Source organism: Scyliorhinus canicula, chromosome 16 (genome assembly GCF_902713615.1).
Source record: "Scyliorhinus canicula chromosome 16, sScyCan1.1, whole genome shotgun sequence".
In the NCBI taxonomy this organism is placed as follows: Eukaryota; Metazoa; Chordata; class Chondrichthyes; order Carcharhiniformes; family Scyliorhinidae; genus Scyliorhinus; species Scyliorhinus canicula.
Window position 1 is genome coordinate 4,857,689 of NC_052161.1, and position 25,629 is coordinate 4,883,317.

General features: G+C 48.0%; 1 protein-coding gene across 1 annotated transcript in view; it reads left to right on the forward strand.

The window, feature by feature from the left end:
• Positions 1–25,629, forward strand: part of armh3 (armadillo like helical domain containing 3) — a 174,433-nt gene that overhangs the window by 84,199 nt on the left and 64,605 nt on the right. Inside the window, exons 19-21 of the mRNA XM_038821510.1 lie at positions 1,660–1,720; positions 10,006–10,094; positions 23,052–23,134. Of these exons, the coding sequence (XP_038677438.1) occupies positions 1,660–1,720; positions 10,006–10,094; positions 23,052–23,134 (233 nt within the window). The remainder of the gene's footprint in view (positions 1–1,659; positions 1,721–10,005; positions 10,095–23,051; positions 23,135–25,629) is intronic.

Sequence of the window (25,629 nt, forward strand, 5' to 3'; positions counted from 1 at the left end):
CATGTGACTGTGACTTCTGGTCAATCGGCAGAAACCGAGATTGTTGAAGAAACCCTTGCTGCTACTAGCCTTCCTTCTGTGGAAGAGTAGAAACATATTCTGAAGACTCGGAGTATACCTCGAAGGTCAAGAACCACCAAATCCCTGAAGTGCGCAGGGTGACCAGCGAAGAATAGACAACTCCCAGATCGTCTTTCCTATTAACTATTATTATTGTGTAATGATTCATTGCCTGCCCTTGTATATATGTTTTGATGACTATGTGAAATGAAATTAAATGAAAATCGCTTATTGTCGCAAGTAGGCTTCAAATTAAGTTATTGTGAAAAGCCCCTAGTCGCCACATTCCGGCACCTGTTCGGGGAGGCTGGTACGGGAATTGAACCGTGCTGCTGACCTGCCTTGGTCTGCTTTAAAAGCCAGCGATTTAGCCCAGTGTGCTAAACCATCCCCTATGTAAAAGTACCATGGTTAGCTGTTGTTCTAGGACCTTAAAAAGAAAGGGGGAGATATGTTATATATTTAGGGTGGTTGTTGTGTTGTTACCAGCCTCCCCGGACAGGCGCCGGAATGTGGCGACTAGGGGATTTTCACAGTAACTTCATTGAAACCTACTTGTGACAATAAGCGATTTTCATTTCATTTTTCACATGGTCACTTTAATAGTCTAGTCATGTGTATAGTTAGTGACCTCATTTGCTGCTTCGCGGGCTTTGCTTAGTCTAAATCGAACCTTGCAGAGTTAACAGCTACTCAGTAAACCTGCGTTGTTATTCGTGTTCATCCCAACGGGCTACAACTTCATGTTATTTTGTCCCGAGAGTGCAGAACATAACCGGATTTTAAAAAAATTGTAGGTCTGAAGGCGCATCTCAAAAGAAGAGATGAAGAGGTTCAGAGAAGAGGTTGAGAAAGCTTGAGGCCCAGGAAGCTGAAGGCACGTCTGCCACTGGTGGAGTGATCAAAATCGGGGATGTTCAAGAGCCTCGGGGATGTTACAAGAGGCCAGAGTTAATGGTGCTCAGATATTTGAGTGTTTTTAGAGCCGGAGGAGGTTAGAGAGATAGGATAGAGAAAGATCACGGAAGGATTTGAAAACGGAAGGAAATGTTGAATAAAAGCGAAATGCTGCAGATGCTTTAAATCTCAACAGAAAATGACGGAAAGACTCAGGTCTGACAGCATCTGTGAAGTGAGAAGTAGAGTTAACGTTTCGAGCCAGTAGAACTTTGGAGATAGATCAATGCTTACCCAGAAACATGGGCGATGAGTGAATGAGACTTGGTGCAAGTTAGAATGTAGGCAGCAGAATGTTTGATAAACTCCAGCTTCTGGAGTGTGGAAGGTGGGAGACCAGCCAGGCGAGCATTGGAATAGTCCTGCCTGGAAGGAACAGGAACACGATGAGGGATTCAGCAACAGATGAGCTTAGACAGGGGATCCAGGCGGGTAACATTGTGGGTGTCCCTCACAACATTTTAGAAGCATTTAGACGGGCACGTAAAATGCCACAGCACAAAACGTTACGGACCAGGTGCTGGAAAATGGGATTAGGATAGATGGATGTTTGATAGCGATGCAGACACAGTGGGCTGAAAGGCCTCTTTCTGTGCTGTAAAACTCTTATGACATTTCAAAGCTTAACTCACTGTTTTTCAGATCTAATGGTGGAATTTATGGTCACACACATGATGAAGGAGTTCCCCATGGACCTTTACATGTAAGTTGAACATCATTTCTTTATTGCACCTCCCCCAAAACATTTAGCCCTCCTGCTTGTAAGAGGTCACTCCCCAAACATTCTGCCCAGGCTAACGGTAAACATTGGGAGGCAGTTAATGGGGAACGTCTCAACAGCCCTCTGGAGTCTCTGGCTGATGATCAAGATGCAGAAAATGTGACTGATGAGTTCTGCTTCTGTAACCAGCCATCCTGAAAGCTCCTTCTGTTTGTGTGTGGTCAGCTACCCAAATGGCACAGTGCACTTGGTGAGGACGAGCTGTGAGAGTACCATTGATGACATTTGTTCGATCCCTTGGGAGTGGATTAATTATAGTCTGGATCGCTCAAATGCATGTGAGCATTATTGAGCACAACATGACTCTTTAATACACTTATTATCACCACAATAGTTCTGCAGCTGTTCATCTCCTGTGGGGTGTTTTTTATCATTGCATTTAGACACATTGGGCGGGATTCTCCCGAATCCCCCAAATGGCCCGACACCAGCGTAAAAATATAGCGCGAACCCCTCCGGCGTCGGGCTAACCGGAAGTTGTGGAATCCTCCGCACTTCCAGGGGCTAGGTGCTGAAGGGCCTGTGCGAGTTAGCACATGCTCAGAACCGCCGACATGGTTCCGCGCAGGCGCAGACTGGGGGTGTCTTCTCCGTGCCTGCCATGTTGGAGGCCAGCGCGGAAGGAAGGAGTGCCCCCATGGCCAGGACACCGTGGGGGCCTTCCCCGAGGTTGGATCCTCCCGTGCCATCCCGTGGACCGCACCAGCCGGCCTACCAGCCAGGTCCCGCCATGTGGGACCATGCCCATTTCACGCCAGCGGACTGGCCAGAAACGGACGGCCGCTTGGCCCATTGGGGCCCGGAGACTTGCCGGGGGGGGCCACTGCCAACGGCCCCCGACCGGCGTGGCGTGATCCGCACCCCAGCCTGAAAACTGGCACCGGAGAATACCCCCCCCCCCCGGGGATTCGCTGACCCGGCGGGGGGGTCGGAGAATCCCGCTGATTATCTCCCAAAAATTGTCCCCTCACTGCCCGAGTGTTGAACCAGAACCTTAATCTGCTTTTTCTCCCAATTTCCCTTTGTATAATATCAGAGCTTATTTTGACCCTGAGAGCCACCTTCCTCTCCCTTCACCCAATCTCAGTAAACTGTTGACCACCACATTTTTCTTTCTAACTCTCATGCTCCCTAACATGGTAAATGGTTCCTTCCCTCTCTTCAGATGTTGAGCCAAACTCCTTGAACATGTTGATGCCTCCAAACCTCTGCTCATCTTTCATTCAGCTTCATTTGAATCCCTCAAATCTAACACCCAGCTTTGCATAGCATCTAGTAGCACAGTGGGTAGCACTGTTGCTTCACAGCGCCAGGGTTGAGTCCCTGCTTGGGTCACTGTCTGTGCGGAGTCTGCGCGTTCTCCCCGTGTCTGCGTGGGTTTTCTCCGGGTGCTCCGGTTTCCTCCCACAAGTCCCGAAAGTCGTGCTGTTAGGTGAATTGGACATTCTGAATTCTCTCTCTGTTTACCCGAACAGGTGCCGGAGTGTGGCGACTAGGGGCTTTTCACAGTAACTTCATTGCAGTGTTAATGTAAGCCTACTTGTGGCACTAATAAAGATTTTTTTAAGAAAACGATCTTACTGGGGCAATGACCTCCTGAGCTCCTCTTTGGCCCTCTGCTACAATCTTATTTATTTCCTGCCTCTTGATGATATAATTGTTGATAAGGGGTCGGCTTGTGCATTGATGCTGACGACACAGCAGCTCTTCCTGCAGATCCTGCATATCCGAAACAGAAATACTGGAAATAGTCAACAGGTCGGGCAGCTGTTTGGAGAGAGAAATAGAATTAACATTTTGGGTCCTTTCTGATGCTCGTAGATCCACTGGGTAGATCCAGTTTTTCTGATGTTTATATTTCAGACTCCCAGCTCTTCCTCATAACCATCTTTTTTGACTCCTTACTTTTCAGTCGAATTGTCTGACATCCGTTCTGGGTGAGTTGCAATCTCCTGGAGATAAAGTATTGGGAAAAACAAAGCTTTTGTCCTTCACAGCATCCCTACAGTGCAGTAGAAGGCGAATCAGCCCATCAAGTCTGCACCAACCCTCTGACAGAGCACCCTACCTAGGCCCACTCTCCTGCCTGTAATCCCACCTAACCTTTGGACACTAAGGGACAATTTATCATGGCCAATCCACCTAACCTGCACGGTGGGAGGAAACCGGAGCACCCGGAGGAAACCCACGCAGACTCGGGGGAGTGCAAACTTGACACGGCCAGTCGACCAAGGTCAGAATTGAACCCGGGATCCTGCCACTTGCCACCCCTTGTCACCCCTGTCAGACTCTGCCCCCTGGACACCAATTTTTCTTTTTTTAAATTTAAAGTATGCAATTCTTTTTTCCCAATTAAGGGGTAGTGTAGCGCGGCCAATCCAACTATTCTGCACATCTTTTTGGGTTGTGGGGGTGAGACCCACGTAGACACTGGAAGAATGTGCAAGCTCCACGCCGTCAGTGACCCAGAGCCGGGATCGAACCTGGGTCCTCAGCGCCGTGAGGCAACAGGGCTAATCGCTGTGCCACCGTGCTGCCCGTACCTCAAGGGGTGATGGTGGATAGGCAATGGCAAACATTCAAAGAGTGCATGGGTGAACTGCAGCAATTATTTATTCCTGTCTGGTGCAAAATATAACAGGAAAGGTGGCCAAACCATGGCCGAGAAGGAAACCAGGGAAAGACAGAGTGGATAAAGATAAACTATTTCCACTGGTTGGGGGTTCTAAAACTAAGGGAACACAGTCTAAAAATTAGGGGCACATCATTCAGGAGAGATGTTAGAGGAAGCACTTCTACACTCAAAGGGTGGCAGAGATTTGGAACTCCCTCCACAAACTGCAGTTGAAGCGAGATCAGTAGTGAATTTTAAATCTGAGATAGATAGATTTTTGTTAAGCAAAGATGTTAAGCGTCATCGGCCACAGGCAGGTACATGGGGTTAGGTCTCAGATCATCAGCCATGACCTGATTGAATGGCGGGATAGGCTAAAGGGGCGGAATGGACCTACTCCTGTTCCTGTATCCAAGGAAGAGGCATACACATTGGCCAGAAAAAACAGCAGACCTGAGGATGGGGAATAGTTCGAATTCAGCAAAGAAGGACAAAGGGATTAGTTAAGGGGACTGTAAAGTATGAATGTAAGCTTGCAGGGATCATAAAAACTGACTGTAACGAGAAGAGAAAAAGATTGGTGAAGACAAATGTAGGCCCCTTACAGTCAAAAACGGGAATTTATAATGGGGACCAAAGAAATGGCTGACCAACTAAATATATCCTTTGGTTTTGTCTTCATAAAGGAGGACACAAATAACATACCAGAAATGTGGGGAAACACTGGGTTTAGCAAGACGGAGGAACTGAAGAAAATAAGTACTCATAGGGAAATGGTGCTGGGAAAATTGATGGGATTGAAGGTTGATAAATCCCAAGGACCGTGGGATAATCTACGGACTACTGAAGGAAGGAAGTGGCCCTAGAAATAGTGGATGCATTTGTGGTCATCTTCCTCGATTCTATAGACTCTGGAACAGTTCCTGCAGATTGGGGGATAGCTAATATAATCCCACTATTTAAAAAGGGAGGGAGAGAGAAACGGAATTATAGGCCAGTAAGCCAGACACCGTTAGTGGGGAAAATGCTGAAGTACGTTATGAAAGATTATATAGCAGAGCACTTGGAATGGCAGGATCGGACAGAGGCAGCATGGATTTATGAATGGGAAACCATGCTTAACAAAACTACTGGAATTCTTCAAGGAGAGATCTAGTAGAGTTGATGAGGGGGACCCAGTAGATCTGGTTTATTTGGATTTTCAGAAAGCTTTTGACAAACGAGATTAGTGTGTAAAATTAAATAGCATGGGATCAGGGGTCGTATATTGAGATGGATAGAAAACTGGTTGGCAGACATGAAACAAAGAGAAGGACTAAACGGATCTTTTTCCAAGTGGCAGACAGTGACTAATGGTGTACCACAGGCATCCATGCTAGCTATTTACAATGTGTATCAACGATTTTGATGGGGGAACTAAATGTAATATTCCAAAATTTGAAGATGATACAAAGCTAGGTGGCAGGGTTAACTGTGAGCAGAATGCAGAGATGCTTCAGTGGGATATGGACAGGCTGAGTGAGTAGGCAAATCCAAGCCAGGTGCAGTATTATCTTGATAAATGAGAGGTTAGCTACTTCAGTAGCAAGAACAGGAAGACAGATTATTATCTGCATTGCTCTAGAGTGAGAGGGGAATGTGCAACGAGACCTGGATGTCCTCGTACTCCAGTTGCTGAAAGTAAGCATGCAGGTGAAATGAAAAAAATGAAAATGGCTTATTGTCACGAGTAGGCTTCAATGAAGTTACTGTGAAAAGCCCCTAGTCGCCACATTCCGGTGCCTGTTCGGGGAGGCTAGTACGGGAATTGAACCGTGCTGTTGGCCTGCCTTGGTCTGCTTTAAAAGCCAGCCATTTAGCCCAGTGTGCTAAACCAGCCCCTCAGTGCAGCAGGCAGTAAAGGAGGCATAGTTGTTCTTCGTAACGATAGGAGTCGAGTATAGCAGCAGGGATGTTTTGTTGCAATTTTACAGGGCCCTGGTGAGACCAGACCTGGAATATTCTGTGCAGTTTTGGCCTCCTTACTTGAGGAAGGATGTTCTTGCTCTCGAGGGAGTGCAGAGAAGGTTTACCAGGCTGAATCCTGGGATGGCAGGAAGAGGAGAGATTCAGTCGGTTAGGATTGTATTCGTTGGAGTTCAGAAGAATGAGAGGGAAGATGGTAGATGCAAGAAGGATATTCCCGATGGTGGGGGTGTCCAGAACCAGGGGTCACAGTCTGAGGATACGGGGTAGACAATTTATAACAGAGATGAGGAGAAATTTCTTCACGCAGAGAGTGGTGAGCCTGTGGAATTCTCTATCACGGAGAGCGGTTAAGGCCAAAACATTTAATGTTTTCAGGAAAGAGCTAGATATCATGGAGGTATTAGGAGAATTTGGGTGGTTTTCAGGCTATAAGTTAAATATGGGAAAAAGCGAGATGTTCGTGATTCAGGCACGGGGGCAGGAAAGGAGGCTGAAGGAGCTACCTTTGAAAGTGGTTGGGAAGAGTTTTAGGTATCTGGGGATTCAAGTGGCCAAGGATTGGGGGCAGCTTCACAAGTTAAATTTGGGCAAAGCAGTGGATCAAATGAGAAGGGATTTTTGTAGATGGGACATGCTCCCGCTGGCGGGGAGGGTTCAGACAGTGAAGATGACTGTCATTCCGATTTTTGTCCCAAAGGCTTTTTTCAGAAGTATTAATGTGGCAATATCGAGGTTTATATGGGCGGGTAAAACCCCGAGAATAAAGAGGGTACTCCTGGAATGGGCCCGGGGGGGGAGAGGGGATTGGCTCTCCCAAGCTTTATTAACTATTACTGGGCTGCCAACATATCGATGGCCAGGAACTGGGTAGTGGGGGAGGAGTCGGTCTGGCAGCGGATGGAGGCAGCATCCTGAAAAGGTACGAGTCTGGAGGCTTTACTGATGGTGCCCCTGCCGCTCTCACCACCTCGGTACTCTACAAGTCCTGTGTTGGTGGCAGCCCTGAGTGTGTGGGGGCAATGGAGGCAGCATATGGGACTGGAGGGGGCATCAGTGTGGTCACCGATCTGTGACAATCACCGGTTTGTCCCGGGGGGATGGGCTGGATGGGGGCTTTAAGGTATGGCAGGAAGCAGGGATTGAGAGGTTTGGGGATCTATTCATCCAGGAGGACTTCCCGACCTTGGAGACGTTAGAGGAGGAATTTGACTTGCCAGGAGGGTACGGGTTTCGGTATCTTCAAGTGCGGGACTTTGTACAGAGACAGGTCCCAAGCTTCCCTCGCCTCCCCCTGAGGGGACTACAGGATAAAGTGCTGTCAAAAACGGGTTGGAGGTGGGAAGGTTTTGGACATATACAGTGAATTGTTAGAGTGGGAAGGGGCTCCTATCAGAGAGGTGAAGAGGAAGTGGGACGAGGAGTTGGGAGGGGAGCTGGAAACTGAACTGTGGGAAAAAGCCTTGAAAAGGGTAAATGCATCCTCGTCCTGTGCTAGACTCGGCTTGATTCAGTTCTAGGTAGTCCACAGGGCCCATATAATGGTAGCCCTGATTAGGTTGAATAGGTTCTTCAAGGAGGTGGAGGACAGATGTGGGCGGTGTGGGGGTAGCCCGGCCAACCATGTTCATATGTTTTGGGCATGTCCAAAACTGAGAATTCTGGCAGGGATTTGCGAATGTTACGTCGGAAGTCCTGGAAGGCAGGGTAACTCTGAGTCCGGAATTAACAATATTTGGGGTGTCGGAATATCCGAGGCCGATATTCTGGCCTTCTCCTCCCTGGTGGCCCGGAGACGGATCTTGCTGAGATGAAGGGACTCGGAGCCTCGAAATCAGGAGTGTCGGTCAGCGATATGGTCGAGTTTCTCAGTCTGGAGAAAATCAAGTTTGCTTTAAGAGGATCAAGACATGGATTTGCCCGGAGTTGCCAGAAGTTCATCGATTTCTTTAACAAAAACTGAACGTCAGCGGCAAGGGGGGGAAAGGGAAAAAGGGATGGAGGGGGGGAGGAAAATAGGAGGCCTGGTAATGTTAAATAAAGACAGGGAATTTAGTATATGGGTGATTGGGGATAGGGCGGGAGAAGTGGGGGACGTGGTTTATTGTGTGTTGTTATTTTATGGGGCATTTTGTGCGTCGACCCGCGCGGTTGTTTTAGAAATGTCAATGTGTTAAATTGTGAAAATTACAAATGCTTCAATAAAATATTTTTTTTTAAAAAGAAAGAATTAGATATAGCTCTTGGGGCGTAAGTGATCAAAGGATTTGGGGGAAAGCGGGAACAATTGGAAAATCAACTATAACCTGAAAGAATGGCGGAACAGGCTTGAAGGGTCGAATGGCCTACTCCTGTTCCTATTTTCTGTGTTTCTATATTTCTATGTAACTTTCCTAAATACTTGCTGCACCTGCATGCTAGCACTTTGTGATTTATGCACTTAGAACACCCAGATTCCTTTGCACCTCAGAGTTTTGCAATATCTCCCTATTTTGATAATGTGCCTTTTCTTATTCTTCCTGCCAAAATAGACAATTTCATATTTTCCCACATTATACTCAATTTGCCAGATATTCACTCACTCAAAGTATCTATATATTTTTGTAGCCTCCCGATATACTATTCACAACTTACTTTTCTACCTATATTTGTCTCATCAGCAAATTTGGTAACCATCCCATTCATCCGTTCATCCCATTCATCCCTTCATCCCATCCATCCCTTCAACCGATTCATCCCTTCATCCAAGTCTTTTATATAAGTTGGAAACAGTTGAGGGCCCAGCACTGATCCCTGTGGCACACAACCTGCTACATGTTGCCAACCTGAAGAAAACTCATTTATGCCAACTTAGCTAGTCAATCTTATCTGTACCAATATGTTACCCCCTGTACAAGAACTTTTACGCAATAGCCTTTGATGTGCCATTTTATCAAATGCCTTCTGGAGATCTAAGTACAGTACATCCACCTGTTCCTCTTTATTCATAGCACGTTATTTCTTCAAAGAAGTCCAGCAATTTGGTTAAACATGATTTCCCTTTCACAAAACCATGTTGACTCTGCCTGATTATCATGACCTTATCCAAGTGACCTACTATAATTTTTTTAACAACAGTTTGTAACATTTTCCCTATGATAGATCAGGCTAACCAGCCTATCACACCCTATTTTCAGTCTCCCTCCTTTTTTCAATAATGGAGTTACATTTGCTAGCTTCCAATCAAATGGGACCTTCCCCGAATCTAGTGAATTTTGGAAAATTAAAACCAACGCATCAATATCTCTCACTATCCACTTATTTTAAGACTTGGATAAAGTCCATCAGTGCGAGGGCTCTTGTCAGCCCACAGCTCCAACAATTTACTCAGTACCACTTTTCTGGTGGCTGAAATTTTCCTGAGGTCTTCCCTCCCCTCCATTTCCGATTTACAGCTGATTCTGGGATGTTTTATATTTCCTATACTGAAGCTTTATGCAAAATACTTGTTCAATTCATCTACCGTCTCTTTGTTTTCCATTATCAATTCTCCAGACTCAAGTTCTATAGGACCGACGCTCACTTTGTTAACTCTTTTTTAAAATATTTTTGTTATTAGTGTAATACTTCCTCCATTTTCTGTTTGCAGGCGGTGCGTTCAGATAGTTCACAAGCTTATCTGTTATCAGAAGAAGTGTCGAGTACGGTTGCATTATACCTGGCGTGAGCTCTGGTCAGGTAAGTGCCCTGTTGTACCTTCTCAGGTAGCATGGTCTGAGGCTGGGATCAGAAGAATACGCTTTAGGAAGCTTTACTGGACAGAACATTGGTTGGCCATCCACAGGCAGAAATTCCATACTTTAATATTTCCAAATATTTGCTGGAGTTCTGCCATTTCACTATTGTCTTGTTCACCCATGAGTTGAGGATGGTATGGCTGAGGGCGAGGGTTGGGGTGGGATGGATAAGGGTGTAGTGAGATGCATGGGGATGGGGGTAAAGCTCAGGGAGTGATGTGATGGATGAAGCTTGGATGGGGGTCAGATTTAGGGTGGGGATGGGATGGATGAGGGTGGGGGTGGTTTGGATGAGGGTGGTAGGATGACGGGTGGCTGTACTGAGAAGACAGATCAGAAAGGATCCAGGATTGAGGATTGGGTGCTGGTCAGATTCTGAGCAAGAAGTGGCGTCAAATTTGGAAATTGTGGATGCTGTATATGGTACTTTTGTAAGGGGCAACGAAAGGAGTTTCCAACCAGTTGTAGAGAAAAACAACTTACTTTAAAAAAAATAAATTTAGAGTACCCGATTCAATATTTCCAATTAAGGGGCAATTTAGTGTGTTCAATCCACCTACCCTGCACATCTATTGGGTTGTGGGGCTGAAACCCACACAGACATGGGGAGAATGTTCAAACTCCACACGGACAGTGACCCAGAGCCGGGATCGAACCCGGGTCCTCAGCGCAGTGAGGCAGCAGTGCTAACCACTGTGCCACCGCGCTGCCCTGACTTATTTTTATTTAACACATTAACTCTAAACACAGCTGTGGTAGTTGCCTATTGCGTCTTCTCAAGTCGGTGCCTGACTGGCCGACTCTATACAAAGGCACATTGCCTAAGTTAAGGGTCTCCCGCCCCCTTACCAGGGGAGCTCGTATTCTGCCAGCTCAATGGGATAGTGGATCACACCTCCCTCGTAAACACTGTGCGGGTTATATCTCCTCCCACCTCCCCACCGTGGTGTGGGAGGCAACGGATCCCTCTTGATGCTTGGCTGGGCATCGGGCGGCATATATCTCCAGGGCGAACGCCGGCACAGACACCATGATAGCTGCAGTTCCAGAGGTTGTGGATCCGAAGGTTCCCCATTTCAGTCCGAGTCGACGACCTCAGTTATCTCGCTGTGCTGACCCCCTTGGGACCCATTCAGATCCGCAGATGCGGCTCTGGAAGAGGTCTTTGAAGATGAGGCGAGGCCGAGCTTGTAGGAGATGCGGTTTGGCAGAAGTTTCCGAGGACGAGGAACTTGCCGAAGAAGCGGTCTCCTGGACCGAAGATTGTTGAGGTGCTTTTTAATTATGACCGTTTGGCGGAGGATAACGCTGGAGAGCTAGTTTCAAATACCGAGTCACCTGGTACAAAATGCCTAGAAGGTCGATGTCGATAGGGGCAACGCCCTTGCTGCTCCTAATTGTGTTGTACCTTCGTACCCATGTCTGGAAAAACCATGCTAAGGCAAGTACGAAGTGCCCGGCGCTTCAACAATTCCGTGGGGGCCACCCCAGTCACTGCGTGTGGAGTGATCCTGCAGCTAAACAAGAAACGAGTCAGCCCAGTGTCCATCGATCCCGACGACTGCTTCTTAAGGCCACATTGCACCACTCGCTCCACTAAACCATTCGAAATTGAGTGGTACGGGGCGGTACGAACATGCCGCACCCAATTTGCCTTCAGAAACCCGGAGAATTCCTCACCCGTGAAAGGAGTGCCGTTTTCAGCAACAAGCCTGGCCACCATACGTAACTGCATGTCAGCTTGGACACGCCTGGATGTAATTGTGGAGGTCTTTCAGAATTAACTCTTGCCTCTTTTCTGGAACGACTATGCCCTACCCCACAGCAGGATATCAACCTCAATATAAATTCAAACAGTTTCGAGGAAAATGCCTTCAACTCGCCTTGAATTGCTGTCCCCCATATATGACCACGTGCCGAACCTTGGAGAGAATCGGGTCCATCAGGGCCCATTTACGTATCTGTGATGCCGTGACAGGCAAAGAGTACATGAAATTCAGGGTCACCACCAATTTGGCCGTCGTGGGGTCGACAAGGGCCTGTCGATTAAAGGCAACTGGCTCAGAGCGTCTGAATTTGCAACTTGAGTACCCGGCCCATGCTCAAAAGAATACTTGTAAACAACAAACGTTAGGGCACGGCGCTGGATGTACGCGGAAGCAATGGGCGGAATTGCTTTATCCCCTGAAAAGTCCGAGTAAAGGTTTACAATCCGAAACTAGTGCAGAACGGTGGCCGTAGAAATACTAATGAAAGCATTTCACAGTGAACAGCGCCGCCAGGGCCTACCTCCTCTATCTGCGCGTACTTTATTTTTGTTGCAGCCAAAGTATGGAGGCAAAATGTATCGACCATTCCCTTCTGTCCTCCATTCGGTGGGACAGAATAGCCCCAATATGAAGGGGGGAATGGTCGCATATGGTACAAAGGGCTTGGTGGGATCATAATGGGTGAGTAAACTGGAAGACTACAACTGTCCTTTCAGCTGCCGAACAGCTGTTTCCTGCAGCCGGCCCCAAGCCCATTTGTGATCCTTTTGCTGAGGAGGTGCAAGGGAGCAAATATGATAATCAAGTTGGAGAGAACTCTTCCATAATAATTTACGACACCAAGGAATGATCGACGGTGCGAGGCAGTCATTGGGGTTGGGGCATTTTTGGTGGCACGCACCTTCTCTGCGACGGGGTGGAGATCTTCGCGATCCACCCAATGGCCGGGATATAGACTATTTCCTGCACATGAAACATGCACTTGGCTCACTGTAGGCGGACACCAGCTTCAGCAAACTCTTTCCACGCAGCCTCCAACTTACCCAAGTGCTCTTTCTTGGTGGCACCCGTGACCAACACATCATCCAAATAATCAGCCGCACATGAGAGCTCCCTCAGGATGGCCTCCATAACTTACTGAATAATAGCACAGGCAGAGGACACTCCGGAAGGCAGCTATGTATACGAGTATATGCCTGGTGTGTGTTGATGGTGACATACTTGGGAGAGGCAGGATCCACCTGCAGCTGCAAATAGGCCTGGCTCATGTCAAATTTCTGAACACAAAGCTTTGCGTAGAGATCTCAATGCAGGGCATGGGGTAGCGGTCCAACTGCGAAGCCGTGATGACTGTTGACGAGCAGTCTCCGCATAGACAAACCATTTTGTCCGGCTTCATGACAGGTACCACCGGCACTGCCCTATCAGAGAAACGGACGGGCTTTATCATATCCAAGGACTCCAACCGACTGAGCTCTGTCTCCACCTTTTCAAGCAAGGCATAGGGAACCGGGCATACCTGGAAATATCGAGGTGGGGCTTCCGGGTCGACCTGTGTGCGGGCCATGGCCCCTTTTAACTTCCCCCAACTGGGTTGGAACACCTCTGGGTACTTGCCCAGCTCAGCCAACCCACCGGAATGTGTCTGAAGACTGTGCCGCAGCTGTAGGTGACGCAGCCAGTCACGGCCCAACAAGCTGGGCCCGTGGCCTTTTCCCACGATGAGCAGGAGGAATGCCCATAAACCACGAAGTCATTGTAGTACCCGCAATATCAAACGGTTCTCCTGTGTACGTACCCAGTTTGGTCTGGGTACTCGCCAAATCCAGGGTCTTGATTGTTCACTGACCGATCCCGGAGACTGCTGCTTCGATGTACAACTCCCATGTCGAGCGAGTGTCTATTCACACGTACCGCAACCTTAATGGGGGCCACTCGGGAATTGGGGGGGGGGGGGAGTCTGCTGCTACACAATGCAACTGCATGCAGTCCTCCTTCTCTGGCTCATTCAAGCGGAAAGTATGGGCCTTGGGCTGGCAGCGGCTCCTACCAGGGTGTCCAGATCTCTGCTTCACCCGTAGCCTGGGCTCACATCAAAATCAAACCCCACAATGACCTGGCTTCCCCTCTGTGGTCTCCGGGGAAGTCTCCCGCCAGGACAGCTTGATCATTGGCCACTGGGCCGAGCCTTTATGATGTTCGGCCCAGGGAAAAGCAGTGGGACGGGAGGGGGCATGCCCTAAGCCGTTCACCTCCATGCCTGGGATTTCCTGCAGTCCTCGATCGGCACTCACAGCGCAATCTGGATGGCCTGTTGCAGAGTGAGGGAAGGCTCAGCCAGCAGCTGCTTCTGCCAGGCCGCATTGTTTATTCCACAAACCAAGCGATTCAATCGCATTTCTGATAAGACAGTGCCATATGCACAGAACTCAGCAATTTTTCGCAGCCTTGATAAAACTCGGTGATTGACTCACCTGGAATTCTTTCAGAGGTAATAAACTGCACGATTACCTACGGGGTTGGGTTAAAATATTGCTCCACAAGCTCATCAAATGTTTTAGTGTCTGGGGCCGCTGGTTAGGTAAGGCTCCGTATCACTCCGAACGTATGGGCCACAGGCAGTAAGCAAAATGGCTACCTGGCGGTCGTTCTCTATGATATTATCGGCACGGAAAAAGTACCGCATCATCTATGCATACTGATTCTAACCTTCCAGCCGGGCATCGAACACGTCCAAACGACCAAAAAGACATAATGAAGAAAACATATCTCCAACCTGTATTGTAGAGATCTGGGAAGGTGGCTCAGCAGTGTGAATAGCGAACCGGTCTTTACCCTCGTTGCCAGTTTCGTAAGGGGCAACGAAAGTCCGCAACGAGGTATAGAGTAAAACACCTTATTTTTATTTCACATGTTAACTATATACACAGCTCCATCTCTAGTCAGTGCTTGATTGACTGTCTATTTATACAATGGCACATTGCCTTAATGAAGGATCACTCGCCCCATTATCGGGGTGAGCTCTCATTCTGCAAGCTCTACGGGGTAGTGGATCATTCCGTGCGGGTTACAACACTTACTGAACGAGTGTAGTACTCATGGATCATGGAGAGATTTCTTAATGTAGTCCTTGCCCCACATCAGCATTTCCACCCCCACCATCCTTGCCCCTCCTGCCGCGTTGCCACAGATATCACTCATCTGCTGATCACTCTTGTAGCACTCTTGTCCCTGAATCAGAAAGTCATGGGCCCAGGTTGCCCCCTTGAGGGTTTGGGAATTAAATTGAGGCTGAACCTCCCACTGCAGTACTGAGGGAGTGCTGCAGTGTTAGAACTGCTGACCTTCAGGTACAAAATTAAACTGACGCTGCCTGTCAGCCTTCTCCAGTGGATATAACAATCCTATGGCACTGTTTCAAGCGAGAACAGTGGATTTTTTTCATGTATGCCTCGAGCAACATTTGAACATGATCTGGTCATTTATTTCATTGCTGTTGTGGGAGCTTGCTGTATTTGGATTTATTGTTACCTTTCCTACATTACAGCTGTGATTAACCTTTAAAAGTACTTAATTGGCTGTAAAGTACTTTGAGAAGCCCTGATATTGAGGAAGGCAGTGTAAAAATGCAGGTTTGTGGTGATTGAGCCGATAAAGTCAGTCCTATATATCAGTCAGTTATTGGCCTGCAATTAATGTGCCTAGTCCTCCCATCTTGGTGACTTTTCACTGAATGTCCATCAGGATCAGAGAGTCTGGCTGATTTTACCCATGGAGACTGAGGACCGGGTTTGTGACCGCATCTCCATATTAACTCAGATTGCTGTAGGGTCATTTTAACATCAGAAATTAAAGTGTTTTAAACTAATTAGCTGCTCGATTGCGATGCTCACTGTTCCTTATTTATAGCCCTGAGTTCCTCCATGACCTTCGCAACTGAAGAAAAATGCCTTTCTTTGCAAAATTAAATGGTAGAAGCACCATCCATCATCCTTCGTGTTAGCCAAGCTGCAGTGGACAGTAGATGCTTTCCTGGGCATATTAGAAATTCCTCCGAGCAGAGAGTTACTGTGTAATCATGAGCTCACACGTGAGCATCGGACAAACGGGGTATGATCCAGGTATGGGGCGGAGACGGGATGTTAAAGGATCACACGCCCCATTCCCAATCGGCCATATGGGTGAACTTTATTACACTGAGTCTACAGAAACAGACCATTTGGCCCAACTGATCCATGCCAGTGTTTATGCTCCACAAGAGCTTTCTCCTCGCCTCCATCTTACCCTGTCTACATGTCCTTTTATTCCTTTCTCCTTTGCTTTCCCTTAAATCTGTCTGTGTTATTCACCTCAGCTACATGCGGTATAATTCCACACCTCTTCCAACTGTTGCACCTGGAGACGCTCTGCGCTTCAATCACAATTACATTCTGAACCCAGCTGATTCACATAGTAAAATAACGGGTGATTTGTGTCCCCAGCAGAGAGACTGGGTGACTCAGCAGAGGTGTGGGGAGCACTGCTGAGTGCATGAGGCAGTTAAGACGAGCCCTTGAATATTAAAGCTTATTTACAACCACTGCTGCTGGCATTGAGCCGGCTCGGTGACAGCATTCTGGGAACAAACATTGTACGTTGCAAATAACAGGAGGGCATTTTCAATTTCTGCATCTGGCAGGATTGTCCATGCTTCTGAATCATTGCTGTTCAGAGAGCCACAACTTCAAGCTGGCGAGGCATTCCCTCCTCCTGTCACACATCATTACAAAGAGGTTCAATTGGGGTGTTCAAAATTAGGGGTTTAGATAAACAAATCAAGCAAAGTGGCTTCAAGGGCAGACGGTAACCAGAGGGCAAGGATAATAGGCAACATGTCCAGGAGAGGTGAGAATATTTATTCATCGTTGAGTCATTACAATCTGGATCGCACTCCCTGAACGAATGCTGGAAACAGGTTCAATTGTCACTTTCAAAAGAACGTTGGATAAATATTTGAAACGAAAATGTTTGCCAGGTAACAGGAAAGAGAGCGGGACACTGGGACAGCACTGCACAGGTACAACGGGTAGAATAGTGGGCCTATATACTGTTGAGATTCTGTCTCCTTCATGAGCATAGAGATCTCACAACTTATTTAAAACAATTTAACAAGGGCGCCACGGAGGCACAGTGGTTAGCATTGTTGCCCTGCAGTGCCAGGAACCTGGGTTTGAATCCCGGCTTACTTGCGATTCTCCGTCTGTGCTGAGTCTGCACATTCTCCCCGTGGCTGCATGGGTTTCCTCCGGGTGCTCCGGTTTCCTCCCACAGTCCAAAGATGTGCAGGTTAGGTGGATTGGCCATGATCAATTGTCCTTAGTGTCCAAAAAGGTTAGGTAGGGTTACTGGGTTACGAGGGTGGAGGTGTGGGCTTACGTAGTGTGCTCTTTCCAAAGTCTGGTGCAGACTCGAGGGGCCGAATGGCCTCCTTCTCCACTGTAAATTTTATGATTCTATGATAATCGATGCAGGGCCACAAGTTTTAAAATAAAACTGGAAACCTGGTGAGGCAGCACATGATTTCAGGTCTTCAAAGGTTTCTTGGCTGTTCTGCAATTGATTGCACCAGAAAGACTGAAACATAACTGAATAAGACTTCACATTGGTTTTCCTGAAGCTGCAAAAGAAGTGAAAGAAAAAGAAACAAGGTGACGTGTTGTTGCAATTGGTCAGTAGTTTGGGTCTCCATTGGCAAATGTATGCCCACACTCCATGGTAAATAATCAGTCGGACACAATCAGTAGTTTGTAATGGGATATCTGGTGCACAGGAGCCTTTGACTAGATTTCAATAGGTCATCAAGAGGAGGCCAGAGGGCCATCACTGTGCTGCACAGGAACAGAAGGAGGCCATTCTGCCCCTCAAAGCAGTGCTGACATTAGATTATGGCTGATCTGCTTTACAGTTCCACTTACCGGCCTTGGTGTTCAGTTGCGTTTTCCGATTCCCCTTCCCCATTCCCAAACAGGCTAATTAAAAAACTACTTCACACCAAAAAGCATAGTTTCTCTCTATCTACCGTGCCAAATCCTGTAATCACCGCAAACATATTTTTAAACATGGAACTGGAATGGTGCACTTTTGCGGAAAGGGGATAATTATTTTTGAGATTGAGGAAAAACCTCATAGCTCCAATCGAAAGTAAATACTGCGGGAGTGCTGCACTGTCAGAGGGTCAGTACTGAGGGAGTGCTGCACTGTCAGAGGGTCAGTACTGAGGGAGTGCCGCACTGTCAGAGGGTCAGTACTGAGGGAGTGCCGCACTGTCAGAGGGTCAGTACTGAGGGAGTGCTGCACTGTCAGAGGGTCAGTACTGAGGGAGTGCTGCACTGTCAGAGGATCAGTACTGAGGGAGTGCTGCACTGTCAGAGGGTCAGTACTGAGGGAGTGCTGCACTGTCAGAGGGTCAGTACTGAGGGAGTGCTGCACTGTCAGAGGGTCAGTACTGAGGGAGTGCTGCACTGTCAGAGGGTCAGTACTGAGGGAGTGCTGCACTGTCAGAGGGTCAGTACTGAGGGAGTGCCGCACTGTCAGAGGGTCAGTACTGAAGGAGTGCTGCACTGTCACAGGGTCAGTACTGAGGGAGTGCTGCACCTTCAGAGGGTCAGTACTGAGGGAGTGCCGCACTGTCAGAGGGTCAGTACTGAGGGAGTGCCGCACTGTCAGAGGGTCAGTACTGAGGGAGTGCTGCACTGTCAGAGGGTCAGTACTGAGGGACTGCTGCACTGTCAGAGGGTCAGTACTGAGGGAGTGCTGCACTGTCAGAGGGTCAGTACTGAGGGAGTGCCGCACTGTCAGAGGGTCAGTACTGAGGGAGTGCCGCACTGTCAGAGGGTCAGTACTGAGGGAGTGCCGCACTGTCAGAGGGTCAGTACTGAGGGAGTGCTGCACTGTCAGAGGGTCAGTACTGAGGGAGTGCCGCACTGTCAGAGGCTCAGTACTGAGGGAGTGCTGCACTGTCAGAGGGTCAGTACTGAGGGAGTGCCGCACTGTCAGAGGGTCAGTACTGAGGGAGTGCTGCACTGCTGGAGGATTAGTACTAATGCATTGCACTTCTGAGGGAGCACTGCTGCTGATTTAACTTTGCTGCTGTTTGTGGGAGATTGCAAATTGACTGTCGCATTTCTTGTCTGTCAGCAAAGATTGTATTTCAGAAATTGGCTGTAAGATGCTTTAGGATGTCCTGAGGTCAGGAAAGGTGCTACAGAAATGCAATTTCATTATCTCTCCTTTCCATCATGAATGACCATTTCCTGCACCCAATCATGCTCAGCTACATCCTCAAATCCATTCCTAGCGCTTGTTAAAAATCACCCTGAACTTTTTTCCATCTTTTTTCTGCTCTTCCCCTTTTTTGCTTTTTATTTTTCTTTCTCATTTACTTTTTACTTTGCTTGGTCTCGCTTTTCTTCCCTTTTTCCTTCTCACCTGCAGTTTGGTTAAACTCTCCTCCTAAGCTCCTTTCTTTGTACGCCTTCCATCCTGCAGCCTCTTTCTGCTGCCTTGCTCCTGATCAGGTTGCCTTGCAGCCAAATCAGATCAGCAACAGTGAAGCTCAGTCACTACATCCACGGAACATCTGTTACCTCCATCTGCCATGTCTCTATTTGATCCCTCTCTTGTCGGAAATTATTTGGAATCAGCAAAGTAAATATCTGACTTCCTGAGGTTAATTTTCAGCTAATACCTTCAACGAAGTTTTGTACAAAAGGAAATGGAGTTGAATGTCCCATCTGAAGGAGACGACTTCTGGTGGTTCATCCACCATCACTGCTTGTTAGCTGAAATACATATGTGACACTGGTTTGAAGTATGGGGCACTATTCTGGGCAGGGGTCAAAGTGTGTGCAAGCGATGTAGAGCGAGATTTACTCACTGTCTGAACTTGTTTGCTACCGACCTGGGAATAGTGAATTGGGGCCAAGAGGAGGCCATCCAGCCGCTTGAGCCTGTTCCACCATTCTACTAAATCATTGCTGACTTGTACCTGAACTTGTTTCACCCTCTCTTTCTTCATGATGTCGACATTGGTCTTCAAAATGGCAATTGGCCCCCAATCAGATAAACCTTGATGTGAAGAAGTGTTTCTGATGTACACAGAAGCCTGAATGGCCAAGCTCTATATGGAAATATGAGGATATGCAGCACACAAACAGGTTATTTGGCCCAACCAGACCGCGCCAACATTTATGCTCCCATCCTTCCTTCTCCAACGTTGTTAGCTTAACCCACTATTCTGTTTTCCTTTGTGTGTATGATGAGCTTCTCTTTAAAGACATCAATACTTTTATTATTTCACAGGATGTGGCTGTTGTGGGCTCGGCCATTATTTTTATTGCCCATCCCTAATTGTCCTTGGGAAGGTGGTGCTACACCCAGGGTGCTTTTAGGCAGGGAGTTCCAGGATCTTGATCCAGCAACAGTGAAGAAACGGCGATATATTTCCTAGTTAGGGTGGTGAGTGACTTGAAAGGGGAGTTGCAGATGTTGGTGTTCCCAGGTATCTGTTAGCCTTGTCTTTCTGGGTGGTAGTCACAGGTTTGGAAGGTGCTATTGTAAGAGTGTTAATGAGTTGCTGCAGTGCATCTTGTAGATGGTACACATGGCTGCTACTGTGCGTCGGTGGTGGAAGGAGTGGGTGTTGAAAGTGGTGAATGGGGTGCCAATCAAGCGAGCTCCTTTTCCTAGATGGTATCAAGTTTCTTGAGTGTTGTTGGAGCTGCACTCATCCAGGCAAGTGGAGAGTATTGCATCACACACCTAACTTGTGCCTTGTAGATGGTGGGCAAGCTTTGGGGGGCAGGAGATGAGATACTTGCCACAGAATTCCTAGCTTCTGACCTGTTCATATAGTCAAAAGGTAGTCACAGCATTTTTCTGGCTAGTCCAATTTGGTTTCTGGTCAATATAAACCCCCAGGATGTTGATTATGGGGGATTCAGTGATGGTAATGCCAGTGAATGTCAAGGGGAGATGGTTTGATTCTTTCTTGTTGGAGATGGTCATTGCCTAGCTCTTCTGTGGCAAGAATGTTACTTGCTATTAGTTAGCCCAGGTCTGGATATTGTCCGGGTCTTGTTGCATGTGGGCATGGACTGCTGGTACCTGAAAAGTCATGAATGGTGCTGACCATTTTGTAATCAACAGCAAACATCCCCAACTCTGACCTTCTGATGGAAGGTAGGTAATTGATGAAGCAGTTGAAGCTGGTGGAGTTAACACTTCCCTGAGGAACTCCTGTAATTATACAAAATGTGAACATACAAACGAAGAGCAGGAGTAGACCACTCGGCTCCTTGAGCCTGCTCTGCCATTCAGTATTGATCCTGAGGAGACCCCACTTCTCACCTGCTCCCACTCTCTGAAAAACTATCCTTTACTTCCTTTAATCTGCTTTCTGTCTTGAAGCTAACTAGCAATCCATTCTGCCACTTGTCCACTGACTGCTGGTGGTATTATGACCGGTACAGGCTTGGTGGGCCGAAGGGCCTGTTCCTGTGCTGTTTTTTGTTCTTTGCATTCTTTGACATTCGTGAGACATTTTGGAAATGTAAATATACTAAATCTACTTTACTATTCTTACCTAATAGCTCTATTGCCACCTCAGAGTAATTTAATAACGTTTGCGATGCAGGCATCTAACATACTATCTTTACCTAATTGCTCTCTTGCCACATCAACATAATTTAATAAGGTTTTTGTTTGGCGATGCAGGCTGACTATTCATTCTTTTAAATTTGGTTTCTGTGTGCTTTTCTGATTTCTCCTTTTATAGGAATTACATTACTTTTCCTCCTGCCAGATGTTAACCTGATTTTCTACAGTTCCCAGACATGTTCTGTCTGCCTTAGGGGGTGTAATGTTAGCTATCCACCAGGCCTCTGGCACTAAATGTTTTTCTGTTCAATATATGTGCTTGTGCCTCTCTGTTGCTTCCCAACGTTCTTTTAAAAAGCAGGATGCATTCTGTCTGGGCAAGCAATTCTTTTTCTCTTTGAACTTGATTAGTTTATTTATTATTTTTCCTATTTTGTTTTTTTAATGTGATTTAGTTCCTGAATGAACTAGCCCTTATCCTGCATTTCCGAAGCCGGAGAAATAGGGGTTGGTTTAGCACAGTGGGCAAAACAGCTGGCTTGTAATGCAGAACAAGGGCAGCAGTGCGGGTTCAATTCCCGTATCGGTCTCCCCGAACAGGCGCCGGGATGTGGCTACTAGGGGCTTTTCACAGTAACTTCACTGAAGCCTACTTGTGACAATAAGCGATTATTATAGTAGGTGTCTGTTTCTCTCTCTTTCTTTCTCTCACTTCTCTCTCTCTTCTCTTCCACTTCTCTCACTTTTTCCTCCCTCTCTTCTGTTTCTCTTTCTCTCTTCTCTCTCTCTTCCCCCCTCCCCCCACCAAACCCCGTTATCAATTTAAGTACCTCAATTCGATCACCTTGCACGGCACTAGCTCCAATGTTAGCCTATCCTTCCTGAGGTGAGGTGCCCGGAACGGAACACTTACTGTAGTCGGTGTCAGACCAGGGTCCTGGACAACTGAAGCTCCAGTTCCTCCTCTCTGAATTCCAACCCCATTGAGATGAAGGTGAAGGTCCATTTTGCTTTTTCGATTAACATTTATAGCAGTGCACAAGTTTTTAGTGATGAGCATGTCACAGTAAATGTCCACGGGACAAATTCCTCATCGCCAGATTGTTGCTGATTCTGGAGGAAATTGTGAAAACGTCCAGAGCTCAATTTGTCAGAAGATGCACAACATCTCGCTGGAGGAGGGGGGGAGGGGGAGAGGGGGGGGGGGGGGGGGGGGGTTAACTCTGACTATGCAGAGTCCATGTTGGGTCAGCACAGCACAGCCAGGAAACAGGAGTGAAAAAGGAACACCGTGGCTTTTTGTTGAACTGGGGAGATGCTGAGTCTGAGTATCCATCTGACCTGATCCTGGGAAGTGAATATGCAGGTGAGAATCTGAAACCAGTGAATCATTTCCTACCATTAGGCACCGATATCAAGGGAGTGGGAGAGAAATTTGGCAGATGTCTTTTTGTTTTCTTACCTTCCTTACTGTGTCTTTCGTGTGATTTCAGCGCTAATCAATCTGCTGAAGTTCCTGATGTCGAATGAGACTGTGCTCCTGGGAAAATACAACATCTTCGCTTTGGCCTTAATGGTGAGCCATCATTTTTCAATGTAGCATTTGCTGCTGCCTCCAGGGTCCCCAGTGGCCCCAAGATGATGGTGCAATGAGACAACTTAGTGCAAAACCCTCTTATGCTTTTGTCAGGATGTTTAAGTTTTTTCTGACTCACAGAGACAGGAACATAGGAATTAGGAGCAGGAGTAGGCCATTCAGCCCCTCGAACCTGCTCCACCATCAACAAGATCATGGTTGATCTGATTTTGGCCTTAACTCCACATTCCTGCCTGCACCCAGTAACCTTCAACTCCAATGTTAGTGAAAAATCTGCCTACCGCCGCCTTCACAATATTCAGTGATTCTGCCTCCATCGCTCTCTCTGAGCAAGAGATTTCCACTGATCCCCGACCCTCAGAGACAAAATTTCTCCTCCTCTCCATCTTAAATGGATGGCCCCTTATTTTTAATCCGTGTCCCCTCGTTCTAGTCTGTCCCACAAGGGGAATCATCCCCTCAGAAGCATCCATTATATTTCAATGCGGTCACCTCTCATTCTTCCAAACTCTAATGAATGCAGGCCTAATCTATCCAAACTTTCCTCGTACGGTAACGCCTTCATTCCGTGAAACAGTGGAGTGAACTTTCTCTGAACAGGTTGTAATGCATTGATATCCTTTCTTAAATAAGGAAACTCGAACTCTATCTGACAGAGTTTTGCCTACACACGCAAGCAAACTATATCCCTTTGCAGACTCTTCATGTTCCCTTCACAACTTACTTTCCTACCTATCATTGTATCATCAGCAAATGCTTACAGTTAAGTATGAAACTGTCCTCTCAATAGTGTGGCCCTGTCACTGTATGACTGACTGACTCCTCGATAGTGCGGCCCTCTCACTGTGTCACTGACTGACCCCTCGATAGTGCGGCCCTGTCACTGTGTCACTGACTGACTGACCCTCGATAGTGCGGCCCTATCAATGTATCACTGACTGACCCCTCGATAGTGCGGCCCTGTCACTGTGTGACTGACTGACCCCTCAATAGTGCGGCCCTGTCACTGTGTCACTGACTGACCCCTCGATAGTGCGGCCCTGTCACTGTGTGACTGACTGACCCTCGATAGTGCGGCCCTGTCACTGACTGACCCCTCGATAGTGTGGCCCTGTCACTGACTGACCCCTCGATAGTGCGGCCCTGTCACTGACTGACCCCTCGATAGTGCGGCCCTGTCACTGTGTCACTGACTGACTGACCCCTCGATAGTGCGGCCCTGTCACTGTGTCACTGACTGACTGACCCTCGATAGTGTGGCCCTGTCACTGTGTGACTGACCCCTCAATAGTGTGGCCCAGTCACTGTGTCACTGACTGACCCTCGATAGTGCGGCCCTGTCACTGTGTGACTGACCCCTCAATAGTGCGGCCCTGTCACTGTGTCACTGACTGACCCTCGATAGTGCGGCCCTGTCACTGTGTCACTGACTGACCCTCGATAGTGCGGCCCTGTCACTGTGTCACTGACTGACTGACCCCTCGATAGTGCGGCCCTGTCACTGTGTCACTGACTGACCCTCGATAGTGCGGCCCTGTCACTGTGTGACTGAATGACCCTCGATAGTGCGGCCCTGTCACTGTGTCACTGACTGACCCCTCGATAGTGCGGCCCTGTCACTGTGTCACTGACTGACCCTCGATAGTGCGGCCCTGTCACTGTGTGACTGACCCCTCGATAGTGCGGCCCTGTCACTGTGTCACTGACTGACCCCTCGATAGTGCAGCCCTGTCACTGTGTCACTGACTGACCCCTCGATATTGCGGCCCTGTCACTGTGTCACTGACTGACCCCTCGATATTGCGGCCCTGTCACTGACTGACCCTCGATAGTGCGGCCCTGTCACTGTGTCACTGACTGACTGACCCCTCGATAGTGCGGCCCTGTCACTGTGTCGCTGACCCCTCGATAGTGCGGCCCTGTCACTGTGTCACTGACTGATCCCTCGATAGTGCGGCCCTGTCACTGTGTGACTGACTGACCCCTCGATAGCGTGGCCCTCTCACTGTGTCACTGACTGACCCTCGATAGTGCGGCCCTGTCATTGTGTCACTGACTGACCCCTCAATAGTGCGGCCCAGTCACTGTGTGACTGACCCTTCGATAGTGCGGCCCTGTCACTGTGTCACTGACTGACCCTCGATAGTGCGGCCCTGTCACTGTGTCACTGACTGACCCTCGATAGTTCGGCCCTGTCACTGTGTCACTGACTGACCCCTCGATAGTGCGGCTCTGTCACTGTGTCACTGACTGACCCCTCGATAGTGCGGCCCTGTCACTGTGTCACTGACTGACCCTCGATAGTGCGGCCCTGTCACTGTGTCACTGACACCTCGATAGTGCGGCCCTGTCACTGTGTCACTGACTGACCCCTCGATAGTGCGGCCCTGTCACTGTGTCACTGACTGACTGACCCCTCGATAGTGCGGCCCTGTCACTGTGTCACTGACTGACCCTCGATAGTGCGGCCCTGT